Source organism: Mustela nigripes, chromosome 16 (genome assembly GCF_022355385.1).
Source record: "Mustela nigripes isolate SB6536 chromosome 16, MUSNIG.SB6536, whole genome shotgun sequence".
Classification (NCBI taxonomy): domain Eukaryota; kingdom Metazoa; phylum Chordata; class Mammalia; order Carnivora; family Mustelidae; genus Mustela; species Mustela nigripes.
Window position 1 is genome coordinate 48,370,485 of NC_081572.1, and position 15,061 is coordinate 48,385,545.

The window sequence follows — 15,061 nt, forward strand, 5'->3', positions numbered from 1 at the left end:
TAGCCTAGCCCTGTTAGCTCCTTCCCCGCTCAGCAGATTTCCCTTTGCTTTCTTCCCTCAGGAACCTTTGCCCACAGGGCCTGCAGACACTCTCCCCCTCTGGAATGAATGAATGAATGAATGAATGAATGAATGAATGAATGCCTTACCCTCTCTGTTCTGCCTCCCAGCTGGTGTTGAACTCGTCTAGCATTGGAAGACTGTGCTCCCAAGGCCCCCCCTGCTAGCCACCTGCCTTTTTATGTCCCATGAGCTACACTAGAACCTCATATTAGTGGAATCACACGGTATTTGTTCTTCTGCATCTGGCTGACTTCCTCAGCAGAAGGTCGTCAGGGCTCCTCCCGTTGGAGCACAGGTCAGAGCATTTCATAATACCCAGCCAAGTAAGCCAGACACAAGGACTCGTCCTGTGTGATTCTGCTTACATGTGGGGTCTGAAAAAACCCCAACATACAGAACAGAGAGTCAGTTTGTGGTTGCCAGGGCCTGGGGCGTGGGAGGCGGGGAACAGGGAGATGTTGGCCAGAGGGCATGAACTTCTAGTTAGAAAATGACTAAGTTCTGGCAAGTCAAATGCACAGCGTTCAAACTATAGTTAATACTGTCTTGTATACTTGAAAGTGGCTGAGAGAGAGATCTTAGAAATTCCCCCCCCCCCCCCCACACACACACGCACACGCACACACACATGGTGACTGTGTGAGGCTGTGCTCCCTAACCGACCTTATTGTGGTCATCATTTTATAATATATGCATACATCAAGTCATCACGCCATATGCCTGAAACGCACCCAAAGTTAGGTGTCAGTTATATCTCAATAAAACGGGGACAAAATCAAGGCACTAGGAATTTTTTTTTTTAAAGAGTGTCCTTCTGTAGTTTTGCATGTAACTGTTTGGGGAACTGTACCGTTTCCTCCAGCCGCTGTACCATTTCCCCTGCCCATCCACGGTGCACAAGGGCTCCCATTTCTCCACATCCTTGCCAGTGTTTGCAGTTAATATTTTTTCTTTCTTTTTTATTTCTTCTTCTTCTTCTTCTTTTTCTTTTTCTTTTTTTTTTTTTTTTTTGAGGGTAGGGCAGAGGCAGAGGGAGAAGGAGAGAGAGAATCCCAAGCAGGCTCCAGAGTCAGCATGGAGCCCAACGCGTGGCTCGATCCCACAGCCCTGAATTCATGACCTGAGCCAAAGTCAAGAGTCAGACCATCAACCAGCTGAGCCCCCCAGGCTCATGTTATAATTTTTTCAAAACGGCCATCCTTAAGAGTATGAACTGTTTTCATTTGCATTCCCTTGAGCATTTTTTTTTTCATGTGCTTATTGACTATCTGTCTATATTCCTTTGAGAAGTGTCTATTCAAGTCCTTCGCTCATTTTTTAATCGGGTTGTTTGTCACCATTGAGTTATACAAATGCTTACATTTTACGTGGTTCTGTGAGCCTCTACAGGATATCCCAGGTTTTGCCTCTCAGCCTGAAAATCTTTATTCTCTGGCCTTTTGAGAAATAGTTTGTCAACTCCTGGGTTAGTTGCTAACTGAGGTTTCTTCTAGCTCATTCAGAGGCATAATCTTAGGATTTTCCATATCAGGTGTCAGCAGACTTTTTCTGTAAGGGCCAGATTGTAAGTGTTTTTGACTCAAGGGCCACAGAATCTCTGTTGTGACTCCTGGAGATGGCACGTCAGCGCATAAAGATATGCCCATGGCTGGGTTTCAATAGAACGGAATTTACGAGAACCATTGGCAGGGCCAAATTTGGCCATAGGCTGTGGTTTGCCTGCTCCTGCGCTCCATGAAAGGCAAGTCCCATTGCTGCTTTTGCGTATCCATATCCACCTGGTGGATGCCATCCCGGACCCCAGGAGGGAGCGTGAGTCAGAGCAGCCTGGGGAAGGGGCAGGTGCCCTGGGCTGCCTCAGCTCTGCTTCCGATGGGCGGGCCTGGAGCAGGTCACTTACACTCTCTTGGTTTCCTGTGTGAAGTGGAGCGGGAGTCTGGAGTCACCCGTCCTCACTGACCAGCTCCTCTCTGAGCGTCTGGCCATGCAGGGGAATCCTGGGCCGAGCCGATGCCATCCTGCCTCGGGCACCATTTTGTAGTAACATGGATGGGGCGGTGATGTGGGCAGAAATCCATGCTCCGCTCTGGAGCCGGTAGGAAGTGGGTAAAGGAGGGACCACTCTGCCTGGATGCCAGCAGGAGGCAGGAGCCTCGGGGGCCCCGGGTCTCTGGTTCCCTGATGGGGGCACCTCCTTCCTGCAGGCCTCCGGCCCAGCACTGTGGGTTCCTAGGAGACCAAGGGGACAGGCCCCCAGCAACCCAGCTCCAGACATGTAGACACCCGCAAAGAACTCCCTGCCTCATTCTTGCATCCGGGGCCTGGGGAGAGCTGGGAAGGAGTCCTCCCCATGCCCTGCTTCTTGTAGCTGATAGCTCCTCTGCTCGGCCTCCTTCCCGGCTTCTTGTTCTTGGCACTGGCCTAGCCCGAGTCTGACTTCCGGCCCATGACTTTTCTCCCGGTTGGACCTGCCACACCAGGAAGTTTCTGGGACGAGAGGGAACGTGCTCGCAGGCAGGACTGCTTTCTCCGCTCACCTTTCCCAGTAGCAGGCACTTTCCCTCCTCCCGGGTCCTCTCCCATTTGTCCTTCCCTCTGCGGCATGGAGTGATGTCGGGGCGTGAGGCTTCCAGAAGACGCTTGTGAGAATCCTGGCAAGACCCCCTCCTGCCTGTAGCCTTCTGCCATTCCCCACCCCCTTATTTTCCTGAGCGCCCTTTCTCATATGTGCCTTTGTCTGATTCCTGTGTGTTTTCTTTTTCTTTTGTGGTAAATAATACATATAACAGGAAATTCACCATTTAGCCATTTCAGAGTGTACAGGTCTTATAACAGTGATGTTTAGAACACTTGCGATGTTGTGCAGCCCCTTTTGTCTAATCCCAGAACTTTTTCACCCCAGATGAAAACCCTATACCCATTAAGCACATGTCCCCCCACTTCCCATTCCTGGGCACTGGAAAATCCAAATTGGCTTTCCGGCCCTGCGGGTTTGCCTGTTCTGGCGATTTCCAGTGTGTCTGTCCTTCTCTCCATAAGCCACAACTTCCGTGGCGGGGTGGTGGGCGGCGAACGCACACATGTTGGTGGGTGGGTGGGGGGACTGTTGAATGGAGCACAAAGCACGTGCCTGGTAAAACCCTGTGCAGGGGTGTCAGGAGAGTGCTGGGCTGCGGGTCCGCCAGGCATGAAACCAGGGCCCCGCAGTGGTGGCCGGTCCAGAGGGGCAGGGCCAGGCATCCGTGTCAGCTGGTCTGCCCCAGCCAGGCGACCAGAGGTGGTCCGGGGGCCGCCAACAGAATGCATGGGCTCCTTATTGGGAAGCCATCGGTGGAGACCTGTTCACTCTGGCTGTGGAGCGTGAGGGAGACGGAGGCCTGGAGAGCCCCTGGGGGGCATCTGTTGAAGCCCCTGCCCTTCTGGCTGCATCCCCTGCAGAGCCTGGTGGCCCGGAGCCAGCATGACACAGCGTAGCCCCAGCCAAACCCCCCCCCCCCGCCCCCGCCACCTCCTCCTGGGGGAGCGGCCTCAGGGCGCCAGGGAGCCTCTGCCGTACAGGCCAGCCACTCAGTGGCGCCCGTGTTCCAGCACGCTGCAACACTGTCTGGGGTCCCGTGGAAACGAGGTGGGGGGGTGTGCCAGCATGGGCGCTGGCAAGCAGGAGCAGGCGGCCTCCTCGCACAGGCTAGGGTACACGTTCGGCAGAAACAGGGCTGGGCCGTGGCCAGGGGAGCAAACCACCTGCTCCTCTGGGTAGCAGTTGCCTGGGTGCAGCCCCACCCCACCCCTGTCTGTGCATGGGCCGGCCACATCGCTGGGGCGTCCCCGCATGGGTGGCTCTCTGTCCTGGTGGCGTCCGTGTGCTGGTCATTGCTGCATCCAGGGCCCTTCAGGGACTGCTCACAGGATGAGGTCGGGACAGGCCCAGTGGCCAGGTGGCCACACTGAAGAGCGCATCACGGCTGCCCCAAGTTCACTGTCGAGGGGGCCTGTCAGAAGGGCCAGTAAAATGTGGGGGCTCCCCCAGGCTCGAGGAGTGTTATCCTGTTTGCTGGAGGCCCTCCACTCCTAGTGTCTGCACTGCTCGGGGGCATGTGGGGCTCAGCTGCTAGGCCAGCGGTAGAAAGTCTGACTTCTTTCTGACCTCCAGAGCCTCTTTGAAAGGCTCCTCCACTCCATCCCCACCTGGCCAGCATAAGTCTCCTTTTCGATGAAGTGCAATTACATCTGGAAATGCCCCTCACCTATGTTCGCAGGGCCTGCAGGGGGAGGGATTCTGCGGGCCTGCACGCTGAAGCCCCATGGAGGTCTGCCTGCCCCATGGTGGAAGGGAGTTCTGGGTGCAGGGAGCAGGTGGAAGGGAATTCTAGGCAGAAGGAACAGGAGGCATGGCTGGGGTCAGCCTTGGCTCTGCAGGTGGTGTGGGCACTGGGGTTTGCCTTGGGACAGGGCCTCAGATAGAGGTGCGGTTCAGAGTGGAGGCGCTCCAGAAGGAGGCAGGTGAAGACGGAGGTCAGAGCTGGGAGCCCCAGAGGTCCATGCAGACTTAGAATCCGGAGATGGGGCAACCGATGGATGTGGGAATGAGGGGTTTCCCTTAGACACCTTTTACCTCCTGATGCCCAGTGTTCTGTTGTATCCTGCCCGGCCTATGAACTGTGGCCAGGGCCTGTGCACGGTGCCCCCCAACCCCCACCCCATCAGCGCAGGCAGGAGAGGTGGGAGCAGCTGGAGAGCTGGCTGCCTGACCAGGAGTGTGGCCAGACAGCCTGGGTTAGGCTACCCTGAGGCAAAAGGGGCCTGGCTGTGGGATTTTGAGTAGGTTGTGGGTGGGTGGGACACACAACCCTGCATTTCAACAGGGTGGGCCCAGATGTTGGGGTTGGGGTCCAGGTAGAGGGCCCTCTCCCCTCCAGGGCAGTGGGGACCAAGGACTTAAAGCTGAGAAGGCAAACACAGGACCCTGCCCCTGCCCACTCACCTCCCCACTGCCCCACCCCCACTCCATCTGTTTCCTTATTTGTAAGATAAGACAGACCCTCTCTTGGCTGTGATGGGTTCGGGAAATGCTTTGAAAAGGTGCTGTGTTCATTCAAGGTACAGCATCCTGGCCCTAAATTCTCGCTGTGTGACGATTTCATAGGGGGTGACGTGGGTGAGCGTTTTTGTTTTCTTCTGTTTTAGTATGTATAGGTCTATTTTAATGTGGATTAGGGAAAAATAAGTCAGCCCACCAGAGGCCCATGTTCATGGATAGTTTTGCGTAACTGGGCTGAACCACCAGGCATGAGCTAACCTAAGCCTGGAAGTTAGAGTCTGAAGGCTATTGCCGCTCAGGTTTGCCTGGATGACCCGGTGAGGACGCCCTTAAAGGACCGGAGTCTGTCAGTGGCAGTCCATTGCAGACAGACAAGGGGACAGGCCTGTCGCGGGGCTGTAGGCGCCGCATGTGGCCAAGCCGGGTGCCTGGTGTGTGGTGGGGACACAACGGGCCGTGACACCCTCTCCTCGCCTCCACCCTGGATTCCCGGATTTCAGGAGAGCAGAGCGCAGACATCCTCAAGTCACACGGGTAACCGAAAGCTCAATCCAGTTTTATAAAAATAGAACCCGAGACAAATGGATGAGTCTCTCCACTCCCACCCCCAGTGCGGAATCTTTCCGAAGGAAATTGCCTCCTATTACTTCATTCTATTACGGAGAGCGTGGCTCACAGAGCCACTCATCCCTCCATTAATTTTCCGTGGGGAATGGACTGTGCCTTCTGGCTTAATGGAGGAGCTGGAACACCACGGGTCACCTGATCGGGGCCGGGCCATGCCATTCCAGGAACCCTGACGCCCGTGGGGCCCGGTGGCGCACAGGGTGTCTGAACAGAGCTCCTGGGAAGGGCATCGCCTGCTGTCTGTGCTAACCCCAGACAACAGCCCCCGCGTGCTTTGTGCGGAGTGGGAAAGTGCTTCCCCGTGGGCCCTTCTCTTCCTCTCTTCCCACTGGTGAAGGCCTACAAGAGGGGCCACGGGTGGGCCCCTAGGGCCAATCTGGGGCCGTCCCCCACACTTCAGGGCCTTCTCCTTCCCATCACCTGCCTGAGATCTGCCCTTTCTTAGGAATCTCCATCTGCTTCCAACCAGATGGCTTTAACAGCAAGGCCATCCCCCTGCCCTGGGACGCTGCTTCCGCCCTGCACGACAGAGGTCAGAGTAAGAACTTTCCATTTTCATCTGCCGCTGTGCTAGGCGCACTCAGGGTCAGGGACTTGCGTGCTTCTTGGAGGATGCGAGGGACTCTGGCAGAGGAGATGACACCGAGGCCGGCTTCTCTGGAACCCCGTATCTGGTCCCATCCAGGCTGTGGCTGGGCTCGGTGCCCCAGCCCGGAACTGCCCCCGCCCCCGCAGCTAAGGCGGCCGCTCTCCACTCTGCGCCTCCCTCCGAGGGCACCGCCCGGGCTCCTGGGCCGGGCTCTGTTCCCAGCCTCTGCTGGGGCTGTTCCTCTTTCTGGAATGCTCTTCCCGCCCATCATCCCCTTCTCCTGGGGAACATCTTCATCAGATCCCAGCTTCAGCCTGGATCTGGATCACCCTGTCCTCTGTGGCCGTCGTGTGGCACGTGGTGTTTCATCACATGGTGTCACCCTGCCTGCACACCTCTGTCCCTCCCGCTGTGTACAAGCCCCACAGGCAGAGCCTGACAGGTTTCGTGCTTACCAGAGTGGGCACAGCCACTGGCCGAGGCTCTGAACGGGACGACGAGGGCTTACTGTTGCTTTCACACAGAGGCAGACGCCAAAGCTCTGGGCACTCAAGTCTGTCTGGGCATGAATGCTGTTCTGCCAGGAGCTCTTTCGGTGGGCTGCCATGGGGGGCCCGCCAGAGCACTCGAGGCAGATGGGTGTGCTGGGCTGGTTAGAGGGTGCCCACCCCCATGCCTCATGTCCCTAGATTTGGGGGCCGGGGGTCAGCCCAGGCAGGGAGGAGCAGGTGCCTGAGCTATGTTGAGGAAGGTGGAGCCCAAGAGCCAGGCAGGGGGTAGGTACCCCAGTCCAGCCCCTCCCGTCCACCACCCCCATGCGCATATATACACATTCTCTCTCTGCGGGGAGGGGTGGGGGGGTGATCCTTCATGCCCTGGTTGCCAAGGAGCCAAGGGCCTGCAGGTGAGCCCCTGGCAGGGCCCGCACCCTCCTACAGACAGCAGGGATGGGGAGGGTGCCGAGGCCCAGTGCTGAAGCTGCCTGCTCTGGGACCTGAGCTGCTGGGTCTGTGGGATCAAAGGGGGCCTGGGTCACGGGGCTGCCCAATGCATGAGGGCCAGTGGTTTACCAGAAAGTCAGGTGAGGGCCTTCAGGGATGGGGCATGGGTGTGTGTGTGACCCTGAGCCATCCCAGCAGCTCTGCCTGGATCTGCACAGTGGCCCTGAACTGGGGCAGCAGGGAGGCGGAGGGAGGGCAGTGGTGGGCAGAGAGCTGGGAGTGTGGGCAGCATGACCAGTGGCCGGGTGCTCCTTGATGTACATGCTGCTGCTGGACGGGTTGCCCCGCCAGCCTCTGCCACAGGTGGAAGGTAAGACCGTGGACTTGGGGGCCACTTTTCCTCCAGTTGGTGAAAATGTATCATAACCCATCCTGCCTGGTATGTGCCAGATGCCGGAGTGATACTCGAGGGAAGGAGAAGCAGCCTCTGTTCTCCCAGAGCTGAAAGTAGTTGGAGGAGAATGTTCTGGGGAGGGGGTTTTCCGCTCAGTATCGGGATAGTTTGACAATAATTGGGATTTGCCAATGGAACGAATGAGTGAGGATGGCGAATTTGTTCTGCTTGCAAGAGCCTTATGAAAAGAGTTGCTTTGTGATGGATGGATAGATAGATACAGGATAGCTGATGGACAGATGCACGGGTGGATGGACGCACAGATGGATGGGTCAGACAGATGGATAGGTTCATGGATGGCTGACGGGTGGAAGGGTGGATACCTAGGGGATAGATTAATGGGGAGGTACATGGATGGATGCATGGACGGAGAACAGACTGATGGTTGGGTGGATGGGAGGTGGATGGTTGGAAGGAGGGGTGGATGGATGGATGGACAGAGGATAGACTCATGGATGGGCAGGTGGACGGATGGAAGCGTGGATGGGTAGAGGCTAGCCAGGTGGTCGGCTGTGTGGGTGGGTAGGTGGACAGTGAGTGGCCCTGCTAAGAGGTCCCTGGTACAGAGTGGGTACAAGCAGTTGTCCTGCAAGAGGCAGGAGACCTCCGTGCTCTGAGGGTCACGATCATGGGGGAATGGGAAGTGAATGTTAGTGGTACACGTGTGCCCTTGCTCCCACACACACCCTTTCCTTTGGGTGTCTCCTCCCACGAGCACCAGCTCCCCGCTAGCGAGGCAGAGTCCCAGCGTGCTCCTGTGCGTCACCACGAGTCCCGTCTGCAGCAGCTACGCAGGGAACCTGAACCTCCAAACCCACGAGCGTGGTCACCCACCTTTGTCACTTGCTGGCCAACAAGGCCTTCGATGGCTTGGCCCTGACAGGAGTTTGCTAGGGCCATTTGGAAGTGGGGGGAAGACATAGGGAGCCTCTGAGGGGCCACCTGGGATGTGGCCGGCCCGGCACAGGAAACATGGGGGCCATGGAAGGGGTGAGCATGCCCCAGGCTTCCCAGGGGCACTGGGCCCACCAGGGGCCTGGGATGCCACCTGCCTGTGCAGCATATGCCAAGCGCAGGGGGATACGGGTACATCCAGGGGCACGCAGCCGTTCCTTTTGGAGCCACAATGACCTCTGAAGTCCCTGTTGCTAACTGGACAGGAACCAGAGTTTGCAAACTGGTGGGCTGGACCTGGCCCGTGGCCTCGCAGAGTTTAACATATTGTCATTTTCACCTGTTTCTAATAATTAGGGGATTTTAAAAACAAGTCACGACTTCTGGCTTCTTGAAAACCAAAAATGTTAGCGGGTCCCAGGTTCCTCATTGTGGTCACTACCCTGCTGGCAGCAGTGGGGCTGGGGCTGGAGGGAGCCCCCGTTGGGCAGGGCTGTGCCGTCCACGTCCCCTGCACCCCACCTGCAGCCGACTTCGCTTGGCGTCACCTGCCCAACCTCAGCAGACTCTGAGTCTAAGATCCCTGGGTCGGCTATTCTGGGGGTCACCCAGGGGATGGGGTGGGGGAGGGGAAGGGCAGGGCAGCCCCTGTCCATGGCAGTGACCTCCTGACTCCCCCTGCCCCACAGCTTCACGCAGGCCATGCTGAGCCAGCCCAAGATGGAAAGTCTGGATAACCCCACAGCCTACCGTATGGGCCTCGCGCTCCTGGGAGTGGGGAGCACCTTTGTCCTCTCCAGTTTCTTCGCCCTGGGCTTCACTGGGACCTTCCTAGGTAAGACCCCGAGGGCTGGGGGGCCATGAGCAGATGCCCTCTGGGTCCTGGGGGGCTGGTGCCCGGCTGGTGGGTTGCTCTGCCCCTAAGTCTAAGGCTCTGGGACCTTTGCTTCTGCAGGCCCCTGCCCGTCCATGGTTAGCCAGGGAGGCTCGCTTGTCTCATCTGGCCACTTGGCTGCCAGGCCAGGTGACACTGCCATTTGCTGCCCTTGGAACACAAGCCAGGGCTGGTGTAGGTCTGGAACGGGTGTGGGTTTGGGGGGACGCCACTGTCCCTGCTCTGTGTTCCCCACTGCCTGTGGCTCAGGGGCTTTGGGGCTCCAGTCCTCATGACATCAGCAACTTGCCCAAGAAGGAGTGCAGCTGGGGGAGGCTGCCAGAGCAAGGCCATCTTGGGGACAGGGACAGAAAGGAGGAGGGAGCCCAGAGAAGGAGCCCAGCAGGCAGGGGCACATGGGAGGTGCCCACCCCTCCGATGGGCTGGGTCAGGGCTTCCTGGGTCCTCCCTGGTCTCAGCCCCTGGCCAACTTCACTGAGCTGGCTTCAATTTCCTCCAGTGCCGGGGCAGTCCCCAGCGCCCGGGGCAGTCCCCAGTGCCCTCCCAGTCCGCCTGGGGGCCTCTCTGTCCATAGGCACTTGGGGCCTGCAGGCTGCAGGGGAGAGAGAGCTGGGAGCTCTGAGGGCGCTGTGCTCACAGGCAGGGGAGACTCACGGGAGCAGCACATGCAGGGGGTGGGAGCTGCGCCGGTCGCCCACCTGCAGCAGCGGGACCCTAGGCGGGTTACGCCTCATGTCCGGCTGGAGCTTTAGGTGCTCAGGGCCCGGAGAGAGGCAGTAGGCGGGAAGGTGGGAAGAGGCGTTGGGAGCTCCTGGGTCTGCCAGGAGGGAGCAACGCACTGGGGTGGACAGGAGGGAGGCCCAGGAGCAAACCACAAGTTCCAGGCTAGGATGGTGGGCAGGTGGGCCTGTGTGTGGAGGTCCGGTCTGACCAGGGGTGGAGGTCAGGTGGGGGCCACGTCACAGGTGTCCCTGAAGGCCAGGCAGGGGCCTGAGGCTTCATTGCTGGGTAGGAGGACCTGGAAAGCTCTCCCAGCGATAAAGAGGTTGCACTGCTGGGATCGTGGGGGAGAAAGGGCCACGGAGGGAGGAGGGGTACTGTCCTGTCTGCCTTGGGTCCTCTGAAGACCAGGGTGAGTAGCCCAGCAGCACACAGGCGCGGCGCAGATGTGGGCAGAGAACTGGGAAGGGGCCGGTGTGGGAGGTCAGGGTCGGGGGTAGGGGGGAGTTGCCTGAGGGAGCCAGTCAGTATGAGCAGCCGGTGACTAGCCCAGCAGCCAGGGATGTAGGGCACGGTGGCCGCGTCCCTCCCATGAGTCAGCCCCAAAGCGGGTTTCTGTGCCATCCACCTCTGGGCCCACAGCCCCTTTCCTGCCTCCTGGGAAGAAAGCCTTCCGCAGCCTCCTGGGTGCCTCCTGTGCCCCTGGAGCCCTTTGTCTCCAGATAGCGGACTCCTCCCGCCTGCGGCTGCCCTACTTCTGCCTCCAATGAAGCGCAGAGGCATTTCTGGGGCGCGGAGGCGGGGAGGATGCGCCGGTGCCCTTTCGTGAGCAGCATGGTGCCCGCGGGCGTGCAGGCTGCCCGTGGGCCCGCGCCCGACAAGGCGTCTGTGCCTCTGTGCCCCTTAGAGCGGCCTTGGGGGGAGGCCACATGGCCACGTTTCGGAGTTGCCAGATGCTGGGCCAGGCTGGGGTCAGCCGTCTGATGGTTGCACTCTCCGCTGTGACCAGCTGCTCTGGGCTCCTTGGCGGCCACAATTCCGGGGCTGACCTCTGGGTGGTGGGCGGTCCAGGGTGGGGGAGCAGAATGGACCCCCTCATTTCTCCCCACATGGGAGGCGCTCACCCAGGCCACATGCTGGGTGAGAAGGGAGGATCTGGGGGCAGAAATAGTGGGCAGCAGGCAGGTCTGCTTTCGAGAGTGGAAGGGTCTCTTTCAGGAGGTGACATGAGCTAAGGAAGAAATGCCAAAGGAAGAAAGCCACTGGCTAGACAGGGAGCAGGGAAGGGCATCCCTAGCAGAGGGAACAGCATGTGCAAAGGCAGGGGAGAGGAGCAGATGGTGGGTGGGAAGGTCCTTGAAGGCGTCTGCATGCCTGTGGCCTGAGTGGGCCCAGCACCCGAGGTGTCCCTGGAAGGGGTTAAACTGGCCCCCAGCTGGCCTGGCCCCTCCGGGAGGGCAGATCCCAAGGTGTCCACCCTGGGGTCTCCCTCAGGAATGGTGTGGCCAGCCTGTGAGCCTCCGGTCCTGCCCTGCCTCGTCCACAGGTGATTACTTCGGGATCCTCAAGGAGGCAAGAGTGACCACATTCCCATTCAACATCCTGGACAACCCCATGTACTGGGGCAGCACAGCCAATTACCTGGGCTGGGCCGTCATGTGAGTACTGGGCCTGCCCCCGCGGGCTGCCACTCGGGGAGGCGGGGACAGCCTTCTGTCATTTGCGGGGCTGAGGCGATCCCCGGACTTAGCGAACTTCCTCCTGAAGGACGGGAGAGGCGAAGCCCCCAGGCTCACATCTGTAGCTCCCAGGCAGCCGGGAGACAGTGGGTAAAGGAGGGACCGTGGCTGGAGCCAGCACCCCTTCATATATGGATATGGAAATTTCAATTTCATGTACTTCCCATGGGTCATGTCATACTCTGTTCCCCCTTTTTTTTTTTTAACCACTTAAAAAATGTAAAAACCATTTCTGGCGTACAGACCATAAGCTGCCAGCCGTGCACTAGAACATGAGGGCCAGTGGGCCCCCAGCGCCTCTAGGGCTCAGGCTGTACAGAGACCTCGGGTGAGGAGCCGGCAGCAGGAGTGCCACGGGCTCTGGGGTTCCAACCGTGCGCCCCTCCAGCACGCTTCCTGTTTGCCCATTTTGGATGTTAGGGCTCCTTCCATGGGATGTTTTCCTGTAGACGGTGTTCTGCTTTTACTGAACACTTGAAACCGCGTGCCTGGAGTGTTACAGTCGCTCCCAGACACCAGGAAGTTACAGGACACAAAGGAATGAATCTCAAATGGTGGGATGTCAGGAGCGTGATCCTTCCTTGAAACCCCCACCTTTCAAGGCAGCCTAGATCGGAGCACTGGGCTTTGAGTGCCAGGAGCTGAAGGGGGATCTGTGGGTCTGGCCCGGACGTCTTCCCCTGCCCCAGTCCCACTTGCAGGCCAGACAGTCCCCTTGCCTGGACTCGGGCAGCGGGATCCCAGGGGGAAGGGTCCGTACCCCTAGAGTCACTACCCCTGCCCCCACTGAGCATCTCCCCGCGGCCCACCCTACAGCTTCTTGATTCTTCCCGCTGACCTCCTTTCCCTACCCACTGGCAGCATCCCCGCTGTTCTCTCCTATTTCCGCCCTCATTTAGTCTTTCCAAACCCAGCTGTGTGTCCCCTCCTCCAGGAAGCCCTCCCTAACCCTTTGCTCCCGCCCACCCCCCCACCCCAGCTCCCTCCTCTGTGCTCATATGGGCCCTCCAAAGGCCGAGCTCACATGTGGGTCCCCTCTGTGCCCCAGTGGGGTGCCTGGTGCCTGGGTGAGATGTCACCTCCACCTCAGGGCTGCTGGGCCATGGCTCTCAGGAAAATGAAGCCCTAGAGAAGCCTGGGCTCCCAGAGGCCCCCTCAGGAGGACATCAGCCACACGGTGATGAGAGAGGGCCTCTTCTGTGGCTCAGGATGTGGCCTGGCATCTGAGAGATGTTAGAAGCCATTACCTGAGCTGCCAGATGCTGTCCTCCACCAGGGGCCCCATGGATGGGACTTCATGGAGCTGCAGGGTGTGCTGGGCCCCTGGTGGGCCTCGCATCAGGATTCCCGGGGGCACGAGGCACCGGGGCCTCCTGCTCCGTCCAGGTCTCACCTTCTTAGCTCCCTTGCCTGAGTGGGACGCCCCGTCCCCAGGGTGTGCCGCCGGTTCCGTAGGACCAGATCTGCCACCGCCTTGGGCTCAGGGCCAGGCATGTGGCTCCATCTGGACCTCAGTCTCCCCATCTGCAGAAGGAGATGATCCTCTCCACACCGGGTTGTTAGCGTGTCAAGGTCAAGAGCGGGGCAACACTTGGAAAGGGGTGGAGTTTCATGCGCATAGAATGGAGAGGGGGTGCCTGCTGGGTGCATGGGCCAGGGCCCAGTGTCGGGGCATCCCAGGGGTCAGTCTGAGCAACACTGGCTATAGATCTCCGGCCCTGTCTTCCTGAGCTGGCTGCTGGCAGGTCCACCCAGGTGGGAGCCCGCCTGCTGTCCGCCTCCTCCCCAGCTCCTGGGGTGCCTGACTTCTGAGTGCGGAGGCTCTGCTCGCTCTAGAAAACCAAACCAGGGCCAGTGTGTAAAGCTCCGGGAGAACAGATTTCATTTCAGCCCCAGAAGGGTCTCTGTTAGGTGTTGGCATCTCCCCTGGCCGTGGCGAGGGGCAGACAGCCTATGCGGCCCTGGGGGATGATTCGAACAGAGTCCACAGAATGGGGGGGCCCATGAACCCATTTCCCTCTCTCCTCCCGGCCATCCAGATGCTGCAGTCCAGCCCCTGTGGAGCCTTGGGGATCCGAGAAGGTGGGCCCACAGCTGGACAGCAGGTGCCCCTCGGCCCTTCCAGCAGGGAGCCCACGGAGGGCCCACTGGACACTCCACATGCCCTTGGGGACACCAGACACATTTCTAGAAGACAACCTGAAGACACTATCAGTGAAGGGCAGGTCCCCTGGGACCGCCCTCTATGCAGAAAAGGACCCGCTTGGCCACCCAGGCGACTCTGAGAGGGCATTTTTTCCTTCATGATTCATCCCCGCTGTGTCCTGAGCTGGGGGACCAGGGGCGTGAGAAGAGGGGTGCGGGCCCCCGTTTGAGGATGGAGCCAGCCCAGACATGGTCAGCAGGCAGCCAGTGTGGGTCAGGACTCTGAGAGAGAAGGCTGGGCTCGGCATCTGACGCTGTCTTCTCCGCAGGCACGCCAGCCCCACGGGCCTGCTGCTGACTGCGGTTGTGGCCCTCGTCTACATGGTCGCCATCCTGTACGAGGAGTGAGTAGACACCTGTCACACACAAAGAGCACAACCGCCAAGCTGGGCCGGACTCCCCGTCACTGCTTGAAGCAGCAAGCTTCAAGCCGGCTCAGTGGAGCCTGGGGGTGCTGGATGGGAGGTGCCGAGGGAGCCTAAGCCTCCTGCCCCACGCAGACACCCCCCTCCATCCACACTCTGGTGGGGTGCATGGCCTGAGCTGGTGTCATCACCCCTGAGACCTGACCAGAGCTTCTCTCCCTGCCCACAGGCCTTTCACTGCTCAGATCTACCAGCAGAAAGCCTCCCTGTCCCACAAGAGGAGCTGACCGGGCCTGCGCCACGTTGCTGAGCATCTGCTGCCTCCGGCCTGCCCCGAGTGCCAAGCCCTGCAGTGGGGAGAGGGGCCCCGGCTGCTGCTCGGTGTTCGTGCCTGGCGAGGGCCACTCCAGTGCCTTGGAAACCTCTGCCTTGGGGGCCCTGGACATGCTGCTGTCTGGCCACTGAGTCCCCACCCCCGCCCTGCTGCTCCCAGTATGTTCTAATTCACCAATAAAGGCGCCCTGATGCCAG

At 59.4% G+C, this 15,061-nt stretch overlaps 1 protein-coding gene across 9 annotated transcripts in view; it reads left to right on the forward strand.

The window, feature by feature from the left end:
* The window catches only part of PEMT (phosphatidylethanolamine N-methyltransferase), an 84,910-nt gene extending 69,849 nt beyond the window's left edge, over positions 1-15,061 (forward strand). For all 9 annotated transcript variants that reach the window (XM_059379326.1, XM_059379324.1, XM_059379325.1 and 6 more), the window contains 4 exons: positions 9,296-9,441; positions 11,768-11,879; positions 14,435-14,509; positions 14,760-15,061. In XM_059379326.1, the coding sequence (XP_059235309.1) occupies positions 9,296-9,441; positions 11,768-11,879; positions 14,435-14,509; positions 14,760-14,817 (391 nt within the window). In that variant the 3' untranslated portion in view covers positions 14,818-15,061. The remainder of the gene's footprint in view (positions 1-9,295; positions 9,442-11,767; positions 11,880-14,434; positions 14,510-14,759) is intronic.